General features: G+C 41.4%; 1 protein-coding gene across 9 annotated transcripts in view; it reads left to right on the top strand.

Moving 5' to 3' along the window:
- Positions 1-18,630, top strand: part of iqcd (IQ motif containing D) — a 104,363-nt gene that overhangs the window by 32,058 nt on the left and 53,675 nt on the right. For 5 of the 9 annotated variants that reach the window (XM_064297703.1, XM_064297705.1, XM_064297704.1 and 2 more), the window contains exon 2: positions 189-795. In XM_064297703.1, the coding sequence (XP_064153773.1) occupies positions 189-795 (607 nt within the window). The remainder of the gene's footprint in view (positions 1-188; positions 796-18,630) is intronic. The other 4 variants (XM_064297708.1, XM_064297709.1, XM_064297706.1 and 1 more) reach the window with 2 other exon arrangements.

Genomic DNA, 18,630 nt, shown 5'->3' with positions numbered 1-18,630 from the left:
TAGTAATTTTGATAATTGTATTCTAAAACATATTACAATGTAAACCCTACAGTGACACCTAGATGTTTGTTTTTTATATTTCAAACTGCTAAATGTGTGAACACTGAAGTTGTTTTTACCATGAATGCACAGTAAATAAATTTCAATTATTGGATCCTTCTTTGACATAGACTTTTTTTTTAACCTAGAATGTGTTCCAAGACAACCAAGGAACCTCTGAAGATCCTGAACCTCTCTGGGGAAAAGGTGAAAACTCTGGAGATGCAATGTACCATTAAAATCCTGGATGAATGCATTTGGAAGATGGAGACAGCAGTCCTCCTCCCAACCATTCTGTTGAACGTGGAGAGGAATTCAGCAGTGCTTTGGGGTGGGCTTATGAGAGTACTACAGGGGCACCAGCTCTTAGAAGAAAGGTTTGCCACTCAGGAGTTAAGGTGGCAGAAATTGCAGGGTGAGGAGGGGAAAATCCATCTGGCAGGGCTAGAACAGGCACTCTGTGGATCCTTTCAAAATGTCCTCCGCTATCTGCGAGCCCACCCCTCTGGTTTCCAGGGGCTAAGCAGAGAGGCCACAGATAAAGGATCCCAGAAGTTAGTCGAGGGTCTAAAAGAGTTGCAGGGACTCCTCTGGGTTAGGCAGCTGGTTGGAGGAGGTCCCCCAGCAGAGGAGCAAGTTGAACGAGACAGTAATCAGTACATTGATGAACTCTCTCTCAGGCATCGTAATAACATGGAGGTCGTCTCTACACTGGAAGAAGATGTGGTAGCTGCTACTAAAGACAAGGATGCCGAGGTAAAATAAGACAGTATCTCCCCATTAACCAACCAAATCTCTTAAATTTTCTCTTCCTGCAGTGGCTAGTGCCTGAGAAGGTTGAGGAAAATATAAGATAGTCAAGTTTATTTATACAGCACCTTTTAAGCACATCACCCTTCAGTGGGTAGTACTGTCTCACTGCAAGAAGGTCCTGGGTGCGAATCCTGGCCTGGGCCTTTCTGTGTGGAGTCTGCGTGTTTGCGTGGGTTTCTGCCGGGTAATCCAGTTTCCTCCCACAGTCCAAAGACATGTAGGTACACTAATTGGAGACTCTAAATTGCCCATAGATATAAGTGTGTGAGTGAATGGTGTGTGCCCTGCGATAGATTGGCAACCTGTTCAGGGTGTATTCCTGCCTGTCACCCAATGCACACTGGGATAGGCTCCTGCGATTCAGGATAAGCAGGTATAGATAATAGATGGAAGAATAATAAAACAGACATAAAAAGAAAACAGAGCCACGAAACAGTGACCAAGCAGGAACTTTAACTAAAAGCCAGTCGATAGAGGTGAGTATTAAGCTACCGCTTGAAATTATGCTACCAGAGAGATATTCCCCCATACACCCCCATATGATGTTAATGCTCTTAACCCCTTCCTACCAAGTGTAAAATAGGCCAATTTTTTGTCTGTTTTTTAGTAATGCCAAATCTATCTAAAAAACTATAAAGGGTACAAGTATGGTTCACAGCTTTTATTAAAGAAGAGAGCTGCACCAATATGAGAAAGTAGACAGAATACACATAAATCCAATTTCTGATACGCTTTCACAACAGTGATGTACAGAAATAGAAATGTAAACAATGTAAACAAACAAAAAAAAGGAAACAAACATTTAAGTTTTAGATTTTTTCCCTGATGAGCTACAAAAGCTATGGATGTTTGTGATTCCTCATTTTGGTGTCAATATCTCAATCCATTTGCATTCTACAGTGGTTTTGTTCATGCATGCCCTTATAGTTACTATTACTTGTGCCAAACTGTACCAAATTGTGCCAAAAATGTCAGTGTTCCAGAAAAAGTTTTTACAATAAATTGAGATATTCTATCAATATTGGCAACAAAAGTCAATTTTTAGATGTGTTTTTGATGTGTTCCATATTACCCAACTACCAAACTGAAGTCCCTGAAAAGCTATCCACACCCATGTTGCAGCACAGTGAATCTTGTGTAAATATTTTTCACAAGTCTTATTAGCCAGAATTGAGTCCAGGTGCATGCAAACAGGTCATCAAAGGAACAGTTGGTATGGTATGTTCCCTACACATTAGTGCTTGTCTGTCCCGTCCCTTTTTCACCTCCTATGATTCTATATATGATATTTACATGATATATACATACAGGCCTAAATCTCTGATTTCCACTTTTAATGAGCCCCTTGTGCTTTCAAAAAAAAGATACCCAACTGACAATAGTTTTGCAAAAAACTAGTCAATTTTCAAAACACCTTTGTGTAAAGAATGATAAGGGTTTGCTACATCATAAACTGGCTGGTATACACAATACCAAATTCAACATAGCTGAAATACTTGTCACAAGCGCTGAAAAGTACAATTCTGCCTCATAACTTGAAAACTTGAGACTAGAGTTTTGTGAAATACAATCAAGAGGAACCATTTACTGCAGATTGTTTATAGCGTGACAGCAAGCTACAATTAATATTTTTGTTTTTAATTATATTGCTGGCTATCTTCCACATTTTAATCAAACAGCCTGAAGTTGGCTAATGTTAGCTTACTGCTAATTATACTTTGCTAACATTACTGCTGCAATATGCCATGACCTAGTGTTACGACCCCTGCCGTAAGTTTGTTTACATTTTTTGCGTGTGTTTTGTCTTTCTGGTTCATCATATGATTGGCTGTTTCCATCTCCGGTTACTCGGCTTGAAAAAATCAGCTGTTTTCCACTTACCAGTGGAGACTAGTTCTTAGTACTCGTGCTTGGTGTGTTGTGTATAGTGATTGCTTTGTTTGACTTTGCGTATTCAACCATATTTTTGTTTGATTCCGATTCCTGTCTCACTCTTCTGGTTTGTTTGCTGATTAGATCTTGTGTATGACCACTGACTCGTTCTCCTCGACTCCAATTCTTGCCTTAGCCCTTCTAGTTTGTTTGCCCCATGATTTTGCGTGTCTGACCATTAGCTCTCGTATTCAATTCCGATTCTCACCTAGCCCCTTTGCTTTGTTTGCTAATTGGATCTCATGTTTGACCATTCGCTTGTTCTTGACCTCAAATTTAATTTTGCCCTCTGCTCACCGTATAGTGCTCCGATCAGTCAGTGTGTTCCCAGACGGACTACGAAACCTCCCCATCCCTTTCGGGACACAAGTTTGTTATTTTTTCTTTATTGTTTTTGAAGGTACTCTGGGTGGAGTTGTAACTCCCTGTTGGGGTATGCTGTCCGGATTTTTGATTTCAGACTACCAACTAACTGCTAAAGCTCAGTGTTCAAAGCCATCCCGTGCCCAGTATCCTTTGAAGACGAGCCAGCTTTAGGTTTGGACTGGCAGATAGAGACTGGAACTACTGGTCAGTTTGCAGTACTTTTCCCTTGCCTATTCTCCACTCATTTCCCTTATCATTCATCCTGTTACAGTTTGACCCTAGACCAGGTCATAAAAGAACTGGGGGCTCATCTATTAACTAAATTTTAACTGAACTGGCTAAATTTAATTTGGAAGAGTTCACCATTTTCCCCACTGTGGAACAATTTGACCGTTGCCAAAGGACAATCTGCTACTTATAGCAAACTTCTTTAGTGTGTCATGCAGTTGGTGGCTCAGGAAATCCTACTTGGCGAAAATTAGTTCACAGGTTTTGCAGCTGAATTGGAACCACTGCAGATTTGGGCTACAGCAGAGGCTGAAGCAGTGTTGAATGTGTCTCCATGCATAGATCGAGGTGTTTCACGCTTGTCTCTCGCTCATCCCATTCTTGCTCTGGGTTTAAAAGAACTGGAGCTAGAGCTAAGTAGACAGGAGTATCAAAATCAGTTGCTGCATCTCCGATCATTTGAGCTTGAGACTGACTGTCAGGTCAAGCTGAAGGTGCTGGGGTTGAGAGCTAAGGATTATAGCCCCATTTCAATGCCTCAAAGATCCCTGGTTGGTTTGCCTGTTAGGTCTTGCCTGTTGCCTGTGCCTGACAGTGCATCGCCTCCAGTGTCGGCTTCCCAAAGCACCATTTTTGTGTACTTCTGTTCAGAGAAAATGAAGCACACAAAAATGTCCCAGTGTTTGAATGCATGCCTACGATACTGAATTGGCTACAATGTGTGGTCCTTGCTATTACGATGCAAATTCTCCTCATCGGCTATCTCTACCCAGCATTTTCCTCGCCAATGTACGGTCTCTGGCAAACAAGATGGATGAACTGCGACTGCGGATCACCACTCATAAAAGGATTATGGACTGCAACGTCATGATTTTTATGGAAACTTGGCTTAACAGCGGTGTTCCCGAAAGTGCCATTGAGCTACCGGGGCACTACATCCTCAGGACGGATAGAACAGCTGATGACTCCGGTAAGACCAGAGGTGGGGGACTGTGCATTTATGTTAACATAGCTTAGTGCACAGACAATGCCATTATCAAGAGTCACTGCCATGCTAACCTAGAACATATCATGGTTAAGTGTAGACCTTTCTCTCTGCCCAGAGAGTTTACATCTACTGTTGTGACAGCAGCATACACCCCCCCGGACGCTAATGCTAAGCTTGCAATGAAAGAACTGCATGCTGTCATAAGCAAGCAACAGACTACACACTTGGAGGCAGCCTTTATTATTGCGGGAGATTTCAACCACTCCAACCTGAAGACTGTACTTCCCAAATTCCATCAACATGTCCCCTACAAGAGGGGACAAGACCTTAGACCATGTTTACACCAACATGGCTGAGGCATACAAAGCCATTCCCCTCTCCCACCTGGGACAGTCTGACCACCTCTCACTGTCCCTACTCCCCAAGTACACACCACTCATCAAATGTGTGAAACCCTCAGTTAGAACATTTAAAGTATGGCCAGAGGGGGTAGATTCTGTCCTACAGCACCGGTTCCAACACACGGACTGGAGTATGTTTGCCACTCAGGCCACCCTGGACTCCCACACAGACATTGATTCCTATGCCTCCTCTGTTTTGGACTATATCAACACTATCATCAACAGTGTTACCACCCTCAAACGGATTCAACATTCCCCAATCAGAAGCCGTGGATGAACAAAGAGGTCTGCCTAATGCTGAAGGCACGAGACACCGCTTTTAGATCAGGTGACGCACAGGCCTACAGTTCAGCCAGGGCTAACCTGAAAAGGGGCATCAAGAGGGCTAAGCACAGCCACAAGCTAAGGATTGAGGAGCACTTCAGCAACAACTCCAACCCCTGACGCATGTGGCAGGGCATCCAGGTCATCACGGACTACAAACCCACCAACACCTCCCCCCCAACCAGCGACACCTCCCTCCCTGTTGAGCTTAATAACTTTTACGCTCGCTTTGACAGGGACAACGATTATCAAGGCTGTACTCCGTGTAGACCACCAGCCCCATACACTTGCCCTCACCGACATGTGTGCTGGACTGAGCAGGATTAATGCACGTAAGGCTGGATGCGTGCTCAGGGCCTGCACTGGGCAGCTGACTGAGGTCCTGACTGACATATTCAACCTGTCACTGGCCCAAGCAGCTGTTCCCACGTCCTTCAAATCCATATCCATCGTGCCGGAGCCGAAACACTCCTCTGCAGCAAGCCTAAATGACTTCCACCCTGTTGCACTCACCTCCACCATCATGAAGTGCTTCGAGAGGCTGGTCCTGGCTCATCTCAAATTCTGCCACCACCCACACTCTCTTCTGCATTCCGAGTCAGCCAGCTGTTTCATTTCCGGCGCTCGTTTCCGGTGCTCAACACCAGACTAGCTATGGCGTTTTTCACTCGGTCGCTTCAAGACTTACCCAGACTTACGGTCAAAGACTTTAGTCGCATTATTCAAGCATCGTGCCATATGTCAGCAGCTAAAAAGGAGAAGGGCTTCAAACTATACGTTTCAATCTACATCCACAATTACGAAGGTAAGATCCGGACGTGTAATGTTTGACCTTAACATGTTTGTGTACTAGCCAACACTAGCATAGTCATACTGCTAACGTTATGCGTCTATGTGCAAAAGACTCACAGTTTGAGCGTAAGGGAAAGTTATCCTGCAGGTTCAGTGCAGGCTGGTTCATGAGACAGGTTCCTGTTCGTCAAATCAATTTTCTGTGAATCATATCAATGCTATGAATCTAATACTGCTAAAGGTTACTTTAAATATATATTTTGTATGACATCCCATAAATAACATTAGTGTGGTAACATCTGTAAAAGTAATGGGATTCACAGAAACTAGATTGATTTCTGAGTTCTGCCACTTCTTTTACAAACATTCTGTGTTCCTTGTTATTTTAAATGAGTAAAGTGAGATTAATAATAATTGGCTACTATTTTAGCTTTTACACATTGTGTAGTGCATATGTACTGTAGTTATTTGGTTCATATTTGTTTTTTCAGACATTGTTACTGTACTCATGTATTCTTTAAAACAAAAGTTCACTAATTTATTGTTTAAAAAAAGAACGTTTTAATGTTTAACTGCACTTGCAGCAGCTACAGTATGTATTGTAAAGCCGGTCACCCACCGCACGCGTAGCGGCTGCGAGCGCATGACACGCGTACTACGTGCGTAAATGAAGCGTAGTTGAAGTACTCTTATTACAACGGCAGCGGGCAACGTCCTCTACACCAGCCTCGAACGCGGCATGAACCGGGTGCGAAACTTGTGCGGCACAAGCAAACTGAAGCGTAGTTTTTTGCTTCTGTTCTATTTTTCGGCTTGCCGTGTGGCATGATTGCCTGTTTATACACAGAAATATGCTCTAAAATGCTAGGTATACATGCTGTGATTTATATTTCATCCTTATATTACTGGGGGTGGTCCCTAGTTCCCTCTTGCAGTCGTGGAGAACAAGATAAAACCAGATAAACACCAGATATTTTATAAGCAGCTAAAAAATACAAGCCTTTTCGTTTTTGTATTGTCCTGACAGAAACAAAATTAAAACTGGAACCTGGGAAAAAGGCGAACTTAGTTTTGCTATCTTATTTTGCAAAGGGGGTGGGGTAAATTTGAAAATACACTACAGAAAAACGAATTGAATGATGTAGAAGTGAGTGCACTGAGCAGCGGTTTGTTAGCTCGTGTTGGAAGGTAGTTTTTAACCAACTATTGCTCAGCCTATTTGACTTCTGTGATGTCTTTGTTCGCCGTGCTTTCAAAAAGAGCTTGTTAATAAAAATAAGATAATCCACAGAGCTTTAAAAGAGCAGATTATTCAGTGGTCTTGCTGATGAAAATTATTTTATAAATGAAGTTGTAAGCAAGCCTTTATTGCACTTGTACTTCAAAGCTTCCAGTGTTCATGGCGTTGTAGTGTTCATATCCCTTCAAGTTTAAACTATTAATCTTTTTGATGATTAGCTGATTTTAATAAATCTGATCATTTAAATGTTTTTACGTGAATAACAAGACGACATGGGAATTCCCAATAGTTGATTACGGATTATTATTATTATTATTATTACATATTCTTCATAAAGTTGGCACGCTTGTTAACCAACCAAATAAATTACAGTTACAAATAAATATACAGTTTGAGATTGATTATTATGTAGGCTACGTTGCGATTGAAGCTTATGGTAATTCTTTAAAGCGTTTACATATTTTTGATTTGATTTGAAGTAAGCAATCTTTTTCCCTATCCAGTTTCATCAGGTTTGGGTGCAGGGGGCGAACTTTGGGTGTCCGTCCTCTTCTTTACTGTACTTTATTATTAAGAACATAACGTCATGTTTTTAATAGTAGGCCTAAAGTAAACATGTATTTTCCAACGAGCGAGTGTGGCTCCTTTCATTCCATCTACACGCAGCATTAAGGTAGCAAATCGTCTCGGTAGCTTCAGCACAAACTTTCTCATGTATTTACATGAGTTAACAAAATATTACCAAGTTAACCAACTGAAAAAGGTCTCTCACCAAGTATTCACTTTCCCATAATCAACAGTCGTGAACATACGTGAAATACACTGTCGGACAAGCAAGGATTAATTAAAAATATGTTTCTTTTCTGAATCCAGCGGTTCCAACAGTCAATGTCCTTGTTAAACTGTTCAGCACTCTGAATACTGAACCAACGATATTGCATGCTAGAACCCCTCACTTAACCTACATGTAAAATATATTTGATTTGATTTAATTTAATAATTATGTTTAAAATTAGAATTATCAATTAAATTGCTGAATTCTTTGATAGGTCAGTCTACAGAAAACTGGTGGAATCAACCAACAGGTCAAAACAAGCTCTATATCAGGTTTTAAGATTAAATAATTGAATTCAATAAGAAGCAGTCAATTATATTAATGAAATGAAAACATACATTCTTTATTGAATGCATGCACTCTACTTCTAAATTATCCAACAGAAGACATAATACAAAACATTAAACAACTAATCTAGAAATACCAGAAGAGAGAGAGAGAGAGACGGATAAGCCAGACCTTGCCAAAGTATTACCCACTTCCAGCATAAGCCCCACAGGATGAAAGGAAACCAGCTACAAGCGCACAACCAAGGAACCACCACCAAAATAAAAAGAGGAAAACTCTTCTTCCAGGCTCTGAAACCAAACACAACACAAAAACTTTTTCCTGTGGCCATCTTAAATACCTTACCCAGCATGGCTTTAGAATGTTTGCCCTGATTGGGTGATGCCGGGTTAAGGTTTAGGAGAGAAGGGAAGGGGGGTCAGACTAATTTATGGCAAGGACTGGCCTACCTAAAGATTACATTCAAACTAAAAGTAATGGGAAATGTTAGGCATGCAGGGTCTCCAACCCCCGATATGGTGTCCCGTGCCATATGGTTTGTCTCTTCTGAGGAGGTGAGACCCATAGATTGTCAGCCTAGATTAGGGTATCAGTGGAATTTAAAATTGCCCCAATCACTTTGCTTTGATGCTTGTGATGGGGAGGCCAGACCACATTCTTATTCCCTGTTTCTCTCTCTAAGGCCAAAATCTAAACACTACATATCCTACAACACGTTGTAATCCCACTGCAGACTGCGAGAGCTACTAGGAATATAGAGCTTTAAGCAAGCGTTTGCGTGACACAAATGGAACCTGTGTAGACACAGGACGCACAGCACCGTGCTGCTTCGCCATGCCACATTGCGCCGCTTACGCTACGCGTGCGGTGGGTGACCAGTTTAACAGATTTGTGTATTTTCACAGATTATAGGATAAATTTCATTTTAGCATTTATTGTTAGTATTTATACTGTCAGTCGATCAAGCAAGAAAGTCCAAACCCAATCTTTTCAGGCTTTTCACACAAATAAGGTCTTTCTACTACTCCTTAAATACAAATAAGATCTTTCTTTATTCATAGGTGTTTCATTTGAACTTATGCTTTATCTTACTTTATTCAAACAATAAGCTCTTTTTTTTTTTTTCTTTTTTCTTTGTCTTTTTTATAGGAGCAACTTGTATAAGGGAGTCAGTTCACCTCTTCCTGAACTTTCCACACTCAGGGTGGATGAAGTCTACCATGACCTTCCCAGTGATGTGGCTCCATTGATAATAACTATGGCTTTAGCCAATGATGTACCTTTGGTTGACTCTGTGTACGGAAAAGTGCAACAAGGAAGTGTGTTATTGTATCACTTACCAACAAAGAGAGTGCCGAAAACCTGTCCACACACAGATGCCCCTTCTCCCCCACAGCTGCCACTTTGTGATTACAGGCTGGGACCCTCTACCTATTCTTTGGTCTGCACTGAACATCAGCAGCTCCACATGATGTCCCTGGAAACATCCCTAGATACAGCACACACAATTGAGAACAGTACAAAAGAACAGAATTCCTGCGTTGAGTGGCACCAACTAAGGCGATCCCGCGTCACCTCCTCCAAATTCAGAGAGGTCTGTCACACCAGGGGACAAAGCTCTGCCGAAAATCTCGAGAAAACGCTTCTGAGACCTACCATCAGACTACAGACATGAGGAAGGGGCTTGACATGGAACCTGCAGCAGTAGAGGAGTACTGCAGAGCAAGGGAGGTTAACCACTATCCTTGTGGGTTCCTTATCCACCCCAACGCACCATGGACGGGGTCATCACCTGATGGGATTGTGTATGATCCAAAGGAGCAGCCAGTGTTTGGCCTTGTTGTAATTAAATGCCCGAATGTAACAAGATATGTGGACTGCCCATATATTAAGGCAATTGAGGGCACACATACACTGAGGAAATCCCATCCTTTTGGCAGATCCAGGGCCAGATGTTGATTTCTGGATTTGACTGGTGTGACTTTGTTGTCTATACACAGGAAGACATGTTTATTCAGAGGATCCCCTGACACAAGGAAATCACAAATACAATTAAAGAAAAAATTGACTTTCTTTTTTATTTTTACCTCTACGCTTCCCTAGATAAATAGATTGAGATAGGACTGACTTTCAAACGTGCGAAAAGCTTAATTAATTATAAAAATGACAAATTCCAATTATTGATTATTGTAAATAGTAGTAATAGTAGCTCAGTTAGTAAGTTACAGCTGTTACAAGTGTATACTGATTGCAACAAATGTTACATCAGTGAAATGTTGCTGTTATGCATTGCGTCTCATAATTTTACATATGCATTGTGTTTTCATAATTTTGTATTGATATACATATACAATTTAAACATAAATTTTTTATTATTATTATTATTATTATTATTATTATTATTCATGTACACTGCCTGGCCAAAAAAAGTTGCACACTCTATTATTTTGTTGGACCGCCTTTAGCTTTGATCACGGCGCGCATTTGTCGTGGCATTGTTTCGACAACCTTATCCAACGTCACAACATTTATTTCCATCCAGAATTGCATTATCTTGTATTGACGACAGGAGAGTCGAACTACTCCGTAAATTCTTCTCCAGCACATCCCAAAGACTTTCAATGGGGTTAAGGTCAGGACTCTGTGGTGGCCAATTCATGTGTGGAAATGATTCCTCATGCTCCCAGAACCACTCTTTCACAATTTGAGCCCGATGAATCTTGGCATTGTCGTCCTGGAATACGCCCGTGCCGTCAGGGAAGAAAAAATCTATTGATGGAATAATCTTGTCATTCAGTACATTCAGGTACTCAGCTGACTTCATTTTATTACCACATAACGTTGCTGAGCCTAGACCTGACTAGTTGAAGCAATCCCAGATCATAACAGTGCCTCCAGAGGCTTGTACAGTGGGCACTGTCCAAAAAAATCCAAACGGCAACTGCCCAGGCAGTGTATAAGTATATTATTATACTAATGTCATATGTATGTGTATAGCATAATTTTATATAGTAAACGACTAACAGTGTAAAGATAAATTATTAGCATTGGAGTGTTTTGGTGTCTTGTGTAAACTACGGTAATTGTTATAGAAAGGTAGGTGAGCAGATCTGACAGGTGGGTGACCAAAAAAATCTGAGTACTAGTTAAATTGAACAAAGTGAATGTATTTCAATAAACCCATATTCAATAACTTGAACAATATAAAACAGATTAGTATATACCGATAATTGATATTTACAAGATTCACATTTTGTCCTCAAGGCAATATATGTACATCCTCTGCTAGGCTTTTTTGAGGGTGGAGGTGGTGGGAGACTCTTCCATCTTCAAAAAAGCCCAGCAGAGGATGTAGTCCCTTTGGATAAAAGCATTTGCTAGTTCTGCCAGAGAGAAATGTCGGCCTATAGATCTTACACGGCACAAAGTCATCAACAAGAAAACCTTGGTCGACCATGATGGCCTTCCCAGGTCTCAAAAGCGAGAGAATTCCTGACTCTTGCATGATCTGTTTGTCACACTGATAGATCCGGCATACAGTGGAAAGGTGAATGTGACCGCCCCATGAGGGGCAACTCCAAGCAGCCCTTTGAGAGTACAGTGGGACTTGTATGCAGAGACCACTTCACTTTGGAGAAGAGGTGATGATGGGCACTGGCACCTCAGCTCCATGCAGTCCGGGATGACTGTAGTGTCTGCATAGTCCTTGAACTCCGCTGGCAAATGTTCTTTTATTTTCTCCTCTGGTATGCAGATCCTCACTGACCCTAGGACAGTGTACAGAAAGTTGCTCCACGTTGTAATCCATCTGACTGTAGACTGGTGCACTCCATACCGGCAGGGGTTAAATTTGGATTTGGGAGGTGGGTGCACCCTGAGATCCGTTGGGAGTGGGTGAAAAAAGGTACAATGAATGTCTCAGCTCAAAACAGTTGTATCTTTAATGTATTGTGCGCATATTTGTAATTAAGGAAAACAACGTTTTAAAAAGAATATACTATTGATGCAAGCTTTTACATAATATATTTCAAGTTTATTGAGTGTTATTAATACCCAAGAAAATAATTGATCATCCTCCTCTTGTCCTCATTTTCTTCCTCCTTTATCCATCTTTCTTAAACTGGTGAGGCGCAAAACTTTCCTTTAAACTAATCATTGATCTCAAACTGTTTTCATTAATTTTCAGTGATTAAAAAGCATGCAAACATCTGACTAATCAATTGGAAAGGGACACAGTTTCTTCGCATTGTGTTAGGGAGATTAAATGATAAATGCGATTTAGAAAAATCAGTTTTAATCACTAAACAGTGGCGGAATCTTCCGCCGATTTTCATTGAATATCAATACAATTAATCCACAAAATAGGCCACTCAATACTATCATATATAGCCAGCTCTCCCCAAATAGGTAGTTTTAGCGAGTAGCCTAGGCCTTATAGCCTACATTTATTTTCATTTGCAGTACGAAATTGTGCACATTTTTAATCAACATTGTTTGCGGATACATGCACTTCTTTCTACGCACTCGTATCCATGGCAAATATCTGCAATGCAGATATGCTGGGTTATTCTGAAAACTAACATGGTAGATAACAGACTGGTGTATCTTGTTTGTTAAGTGTAGACTACTTGGTGATTAAAACAGATTTTTAATGGATAAACTGAATGTATGATTTAATCCCTCTAACACAGTATGAAGACGCTGTATGTTAGGCTACTTGCCATTTGATTAATCCGATCGTTGGCATGCTTTATTATAAAGGAAAATTACTAATGAAAACAGGTTGAGATCAATGATTAGTTTAAAGGAATGTTTTGCGCTCCACCAATTTTCAGCTCACCAGTCGCCGCTGAATAAAATGTTATGTAGGCTATGTGGGAAATATTCAATCCTAGTTTAGCTGCTGACCAGCAACCTGCTGATTTTGCTCAAGCAATCAAAGTTGCCGTTAATAATATCTGGCGTTCGTGGGGGCTGTTTATTCATTTCTCTTTAAAATATTGCAGAGATGAAATTACATGTTAATGAAATTACCTACCGCGCCCGCTTCCAAACAATCAGGACAATCAAATCAAATCAAATTTTATTTGTATAGCGTATTTTACAACAGTTGTCACAATACGCTTTACAGACAACCCAAGCCTAAACCCCCACAGGAGCAAGCCTAAGGCAACAGTGGCAAGGAAAAACTCCCTGTGGCAGATGGGGAGAAACCTTGGAAGGAACCAGGCTCAAGGGGGAAACCCATCCTCCTCTGGTCGGCTCAGGGTGCCGACTGGTGACCAGCATGTCAGCCAGTTTATGCACAAGATATGATATGTGATGTGGCTCAGATGATGAGTGGGGCCGGGTGGCGGTGATGGGGAACAGCAGGTGGTGGCAGATGTGGGCAGGGTGGAGGCAAGGACGAAGGAGGGGCTGGACCACAGAGGTGGGGGAGACCAGATGACTCTCAAAGCACTCTCGAGGGTTGGGGCAACAGCCCCGCCGGCAGCGTGGGGAAGAGGGTAGAAACGGCAATTAGGGAATTTGCAATATAGCAGACATTGAGTAAAGTGGCAGTGGTATGTATTGGGGGGACCCCGCCAGGAGTAGAATATGGCTGCATATCTACTAGGACAGGGATGGAGAGCCCATGCAGTCATGAGGGGTAGACAACCATACCCGCCTATCAAGAGCCAGCCCATGTAAAGTCGGGTCACAGCTGATTGACAGGTGACAGTAAGGAAAGGATTGCCACCTACAAAGCTCTATGACTACAGGCTTCTCGCACTCTGTCTCCAGACTACAACTGATTGTAAGCCTGAGCATAGAGGTGCGTTTTTAATCTAGATTTAAATATTGAGACTGTGTCTGACTAGAAAATTTCTCCCTTAATATTTTGGGACCTAAAACCAACATTTCAGTCCTGGATGACGGAGTGTGGCATAGTGGGTAAGGAACTGCGCTTGTAACCGAAAGGTCGCAGGTTCGATTCCCGGGTAAGGACACTGCCGTTGTACCCTTGAGCAAGGTACTTAACCTGCATTGCTTCAGTATATATCCAGCTGTATAAATGGATACAATGTAAAGTGCTATGTAAAAAGTTGTGTAAGTCGCTCTGGATAAGAGCGTCTGCTAAATGCCTGTAATGTAATGTAATGTAATGTCTGAATTTAGGAGCAGAAAATTTGAAAGCATCCAAACCTTGATATCTGCAATACAGTCCTCTAACCGTGAAAGCGGCAGTGCTTCGCCAGGTTTCATTGAAATATAAATCTGAGTATCGTCCGCATAACAGTGGAACTCTACGCCATGTGCCCGGATAATATTGCCAAGTGGTAGCATATATAGCGAGAAGAGTACTGGTCCTAGTACTGATCCTTGTGGAATACCGTATTTCATTATTGAGGAGCTGGACTCATCTTCTTTTAATTTGACAAACTGTTTCCTGTCACATAGGTATGATCCAAACCATGCGAGTGCCTGTCCATGAAGTCCAACACAGGCCTGGAGTCTGTCCAGAAGAATTCCATGGTCAATTGTGTCAAAAGCTGCACTCAGGTCAAGGAGCACAAGAACCGACACAGAGTTACGGTCGGCTGACAGTAGTAAATCATTTGTAACCTTGATAAGTGCGGTTTCTGTGCTGTGGTGGGGTCTAAACCCAGATTGGAATACTTCATGAATACCGTTAGAGCTAAGGTATGCACTTAGTTGCTTAGCAACAATTTTCTCCAATAATTTTGATAGAAATGGAAGGTTTGAAATAGGTCTATAATTTTCCAATTTATCGGGTTCTAGGTTTGGTTTCTTCAATAATGGCTTAATGACTGCCACTTTTAGTGACTCAGGTACGTATCCTGTGACTAGGGATGTGTTAACGATTTTTAGTATATGCTGGCCTAGTACCCGAAATGGTTCTTCAATCCAGTTTGAAGGAATAGGATTGAGTATACAGGTTGTCGGTTTTGAAGACATAACTAATTCAGATAACTCGACCATGCTACTGGGCGTAAAACAGCTTAGTACCGCTGTCTGTAAATCTTCCTGTTGTAACCAGGTGCGGGGCTGTTTATTAACATGAACAGAAATAGTGCATGATGGAGACAGTTTGGAAATCTGGTCTCTAATAGCCTCAATTTTCTGATCGAAGAAGTTCATGAAGTCAATGCTGCTAAGATTGGAGGGATAAGATGAAAACTCTGATGATTGTTTTTTAGTTAATTTATCCACAGTGCTAAATAGGAATTTTGGGTTATGTCTGTTTTGTTCAATTCGTTTTGAGAAAAAGGCAGATCTAGCAGAAGCAAGAGCTTGCTTATACTGAAGAAAGCTGTTTTTCCATGCAAGATGAAATACTTCTAGCTTTGTTGACCGCCATTTTCACTCTAATTTTCTAGTAGACTGCTTCAGGGCCCGGGTGGTATCGTTATACCATGGAGTGTGCTTTTTCCGACTAGGGTTTCTTCTTTTAAGGGGGGCAACAACATCAAGAGTGTTCCTGAGGGTAAGGTTTAGCTGGTTAGTCGATTGTTCCAGAGCGGCTTCATCAGCATTTTCATCAGCCTTTTCTTCTGTGGAGAGGAATGACTCCGGAAGCATATTTAAAAACTTTGGAATAACCTCAGGGTTTACTGATCGGCTGTAGTAATGTCTAGGTTCTGATACAGGAGGATTTGATGCCTTAATATTGAACGTAATGAGGAAATAATCTGATAGTATAGGGTTATGAGGTGCGATGGTAAGATTTACCATACTAATACCATGGGACAAAACTAAGTCTCAGGCTGAAGCCACACTATACGCGGCGACGGCCGCCTGTCGCCGCGCCGCGTCCCCACAATTGGCTGTTTGTGGGCGTGTCACCTATTTTTGACAGACAGTTGTGTTCGTTAAATGTTGACCGGGTTTAATATCGTGTTTCATATTCATTGTCCTGTCTGAATAAAAATCATTTTGCAGTAACCTAGATCTGAAAGATGTTAGTCAGCTGCCTAGCTAGGCTGTTTAATGTCTAGCTAGTGAGTAACAACCAACAACAAAAACATTGTCTGGCTAATTAGCCAGATAATGCCTTCAAAGTTATATCTGGTTAGCTAGCTAGGTGGCTGGTAGAAACGAACAACTAGCAACTCATACATTATGAAGATTTTTTTTTGTTTGTTACTGTTTGTTGTTACTCACTATGGCTAGACATTAGACAGTCTAGCTAGGCAGCTTATTAACATTTTTCAGAGCTAGGTTACTGCAAAAATGATTTTTATTCAGACTGAACAGTGATAGTAGCGGCGATAACTAAATTGCAGAGCCACCGACAATTTCAGAGACTTTTCTCCACGCTACTTCCTCTTATCAATGTCTCTGTAGGAGATTTTATTAAGTTGGGAAGCCCGATACGAATATTACGAGTTAGGTCCTCCATTGTGGAACAATAGCATGTGGAACTAAAATTAGAAAAAAATAGGGACAATTTACTTGACGGATCATTAGATCAAATCAGATTGGTTACCGCGACACCGTGAGGGGGTCAAAGTTGAATTTTTTACATCTCCCCCGCGGCTCGCCGCCTCTCGCCGCGCCGCCGGCAATCCCAACATGCCTTGCGGGGTCTGGCCGCCTCCCCTCATTCAAAATGAATGGAGGCGGCGGGGCCGTGTATAGTGTGGCTTCACCGTAAGGTATGGCCACGGTAGTGAGTAGGCTCACAAACATTCTGTACAAAACCAATGGAATCAATAATAGAGGCAAAAGCTGTTCCTAGGGGGTCACCATTTTTATCCACATGTATGTTGAAATCACCAACAATTATGACCTTATCTGCTGAAATTGCAAGGAGTGATAAAAACTCCCAAATTCCCTTAAGAAATCAGAATAAGGCCCAGGTGGCCTGTAAACAGACACAAGAAAAAAGGACTGCCTGCTAGCACTTTTATTAGCTAGATCGGGCTGTACACAGTTAGTAATAAGAACTTCAAAAGAGGAGAACATATATCCATGCTTAGGCGCTAGACTCAATAAGTACTGATAAATAGCTGCAACGCCTCCCCCTCTGCCTGATGGACGTGACACCTGAGTACCTATGAAACCCACAGGAGACGCTTCATTAATCGCAACATATGCATCAGGTCTTAGCCAAGTTTCAGTCATAATACATTGAGATTATGGTCTATTATCAATTCGTTGCTTTTGGAGTGAGTGATCTAACATTTAATAGTCCAATTTTTAAGGATGGTTCACTATGAATAATAGCAGCGTGCCGTGTTTTAATGACAATTAAGTTATCCACATTAATTCCACGGTTAGCTTTACGTTTGGCATAGATGCGTGGAACAGACACAGTCTCAATATAACAGATATCAGATTCTAGTTTAAGAGTATTAATTAAAGGGGCTTTTGAAATACTATTTCTGTTAGCTAGCTCTGAAACGCACCATGCAGCCAGAGGTATAGGGCCATATGTCTGGGACATATGTCATAGAATCCAATTCTAAATTAAGCTGACACTTAGAACAAGCTGACACTTAGAACAAGTACCATTACTAGTAAAATTGGCAGCAGAGCTAAGACTAACCATGCAACAAACTATGCAGGGAATGGAAGCCATGATGCGCTCTTACCATATTTACTTTAGTTGTTCGCGTCGTTCGAGTTACAATTTACTTTGGCGAGTAATCCGGAGAAAGTAGTATATGATGCTTACTTAGGTTTTGTTTAAACACAAAAGCCCAAGGTAGTGTCGATACACACTTGAAAGCACGATATTAGCCTGTAACCTAATCAACGTTATTTTTTTTCTGTACCTGTCTATATAAACGACTGTTCCTCATGAGTTGTTTTTTTCTCCGGATTTTTGATTGGTTGAGCGAGTAACTGGCTAGAGGGAACACATGGACTGGAGCCTACTAAAAATGGACTGGTTTGTCATAGTTATTTGTAAAACTGTCAATCAAAATTATTTATTTATTTACCAAAGGTGGGTGGATGCCGTCCACCCGCGTCCACCCCCAATTTAACCCCTGCATACCGGTCAGCAAGGCCACACTGTTTTGAACCCAGTGCAAGATAGTTCGGAAACATAAACATCTCATCTATGGGCTGCAGGGAATTAATCTGTTCAAAACAAATGAAAAGTTACATTATGTTTCTCTCAACTTATTTTAATTCCATGAACCCTGATCTTTTTCAAGTTGTATTGTATGGTCCATGGAAATTGTTATGATTATTATTATTATTATTATTATTATTACGGTCCAAGCAGCAGGTGGAACCCTATTGTACCTGTTAGGATTATTATTCTTATTATTTTTCTCCGCTAAAAGTGCCTGAGACTCAGCAACCATAAGTCCTAGACCAACCAAATTTGGTAGGCGGGTTCCTATGGCCCCCCACTACTCAGGCACTA

Source organism: Anguilla rostrata, chromosome 10 (genome assembly GCF_018555375.3).
Source record: "Anguilla rostrata isolate EN2019 chromosome 10, ASM1855537v3, whole genome shotgun sequence".
Lineage (NCBI taxonomy): Eukaryota > Metazoa > Chordata > Actinopteri > Anguilliformes > Anguillidae > Anguilla > Anguilla rostrata.
Note: the sequence above shows the minus strand (reverse complement) of the source record. Positions and strands in the feature narration are given on the sequence as shown.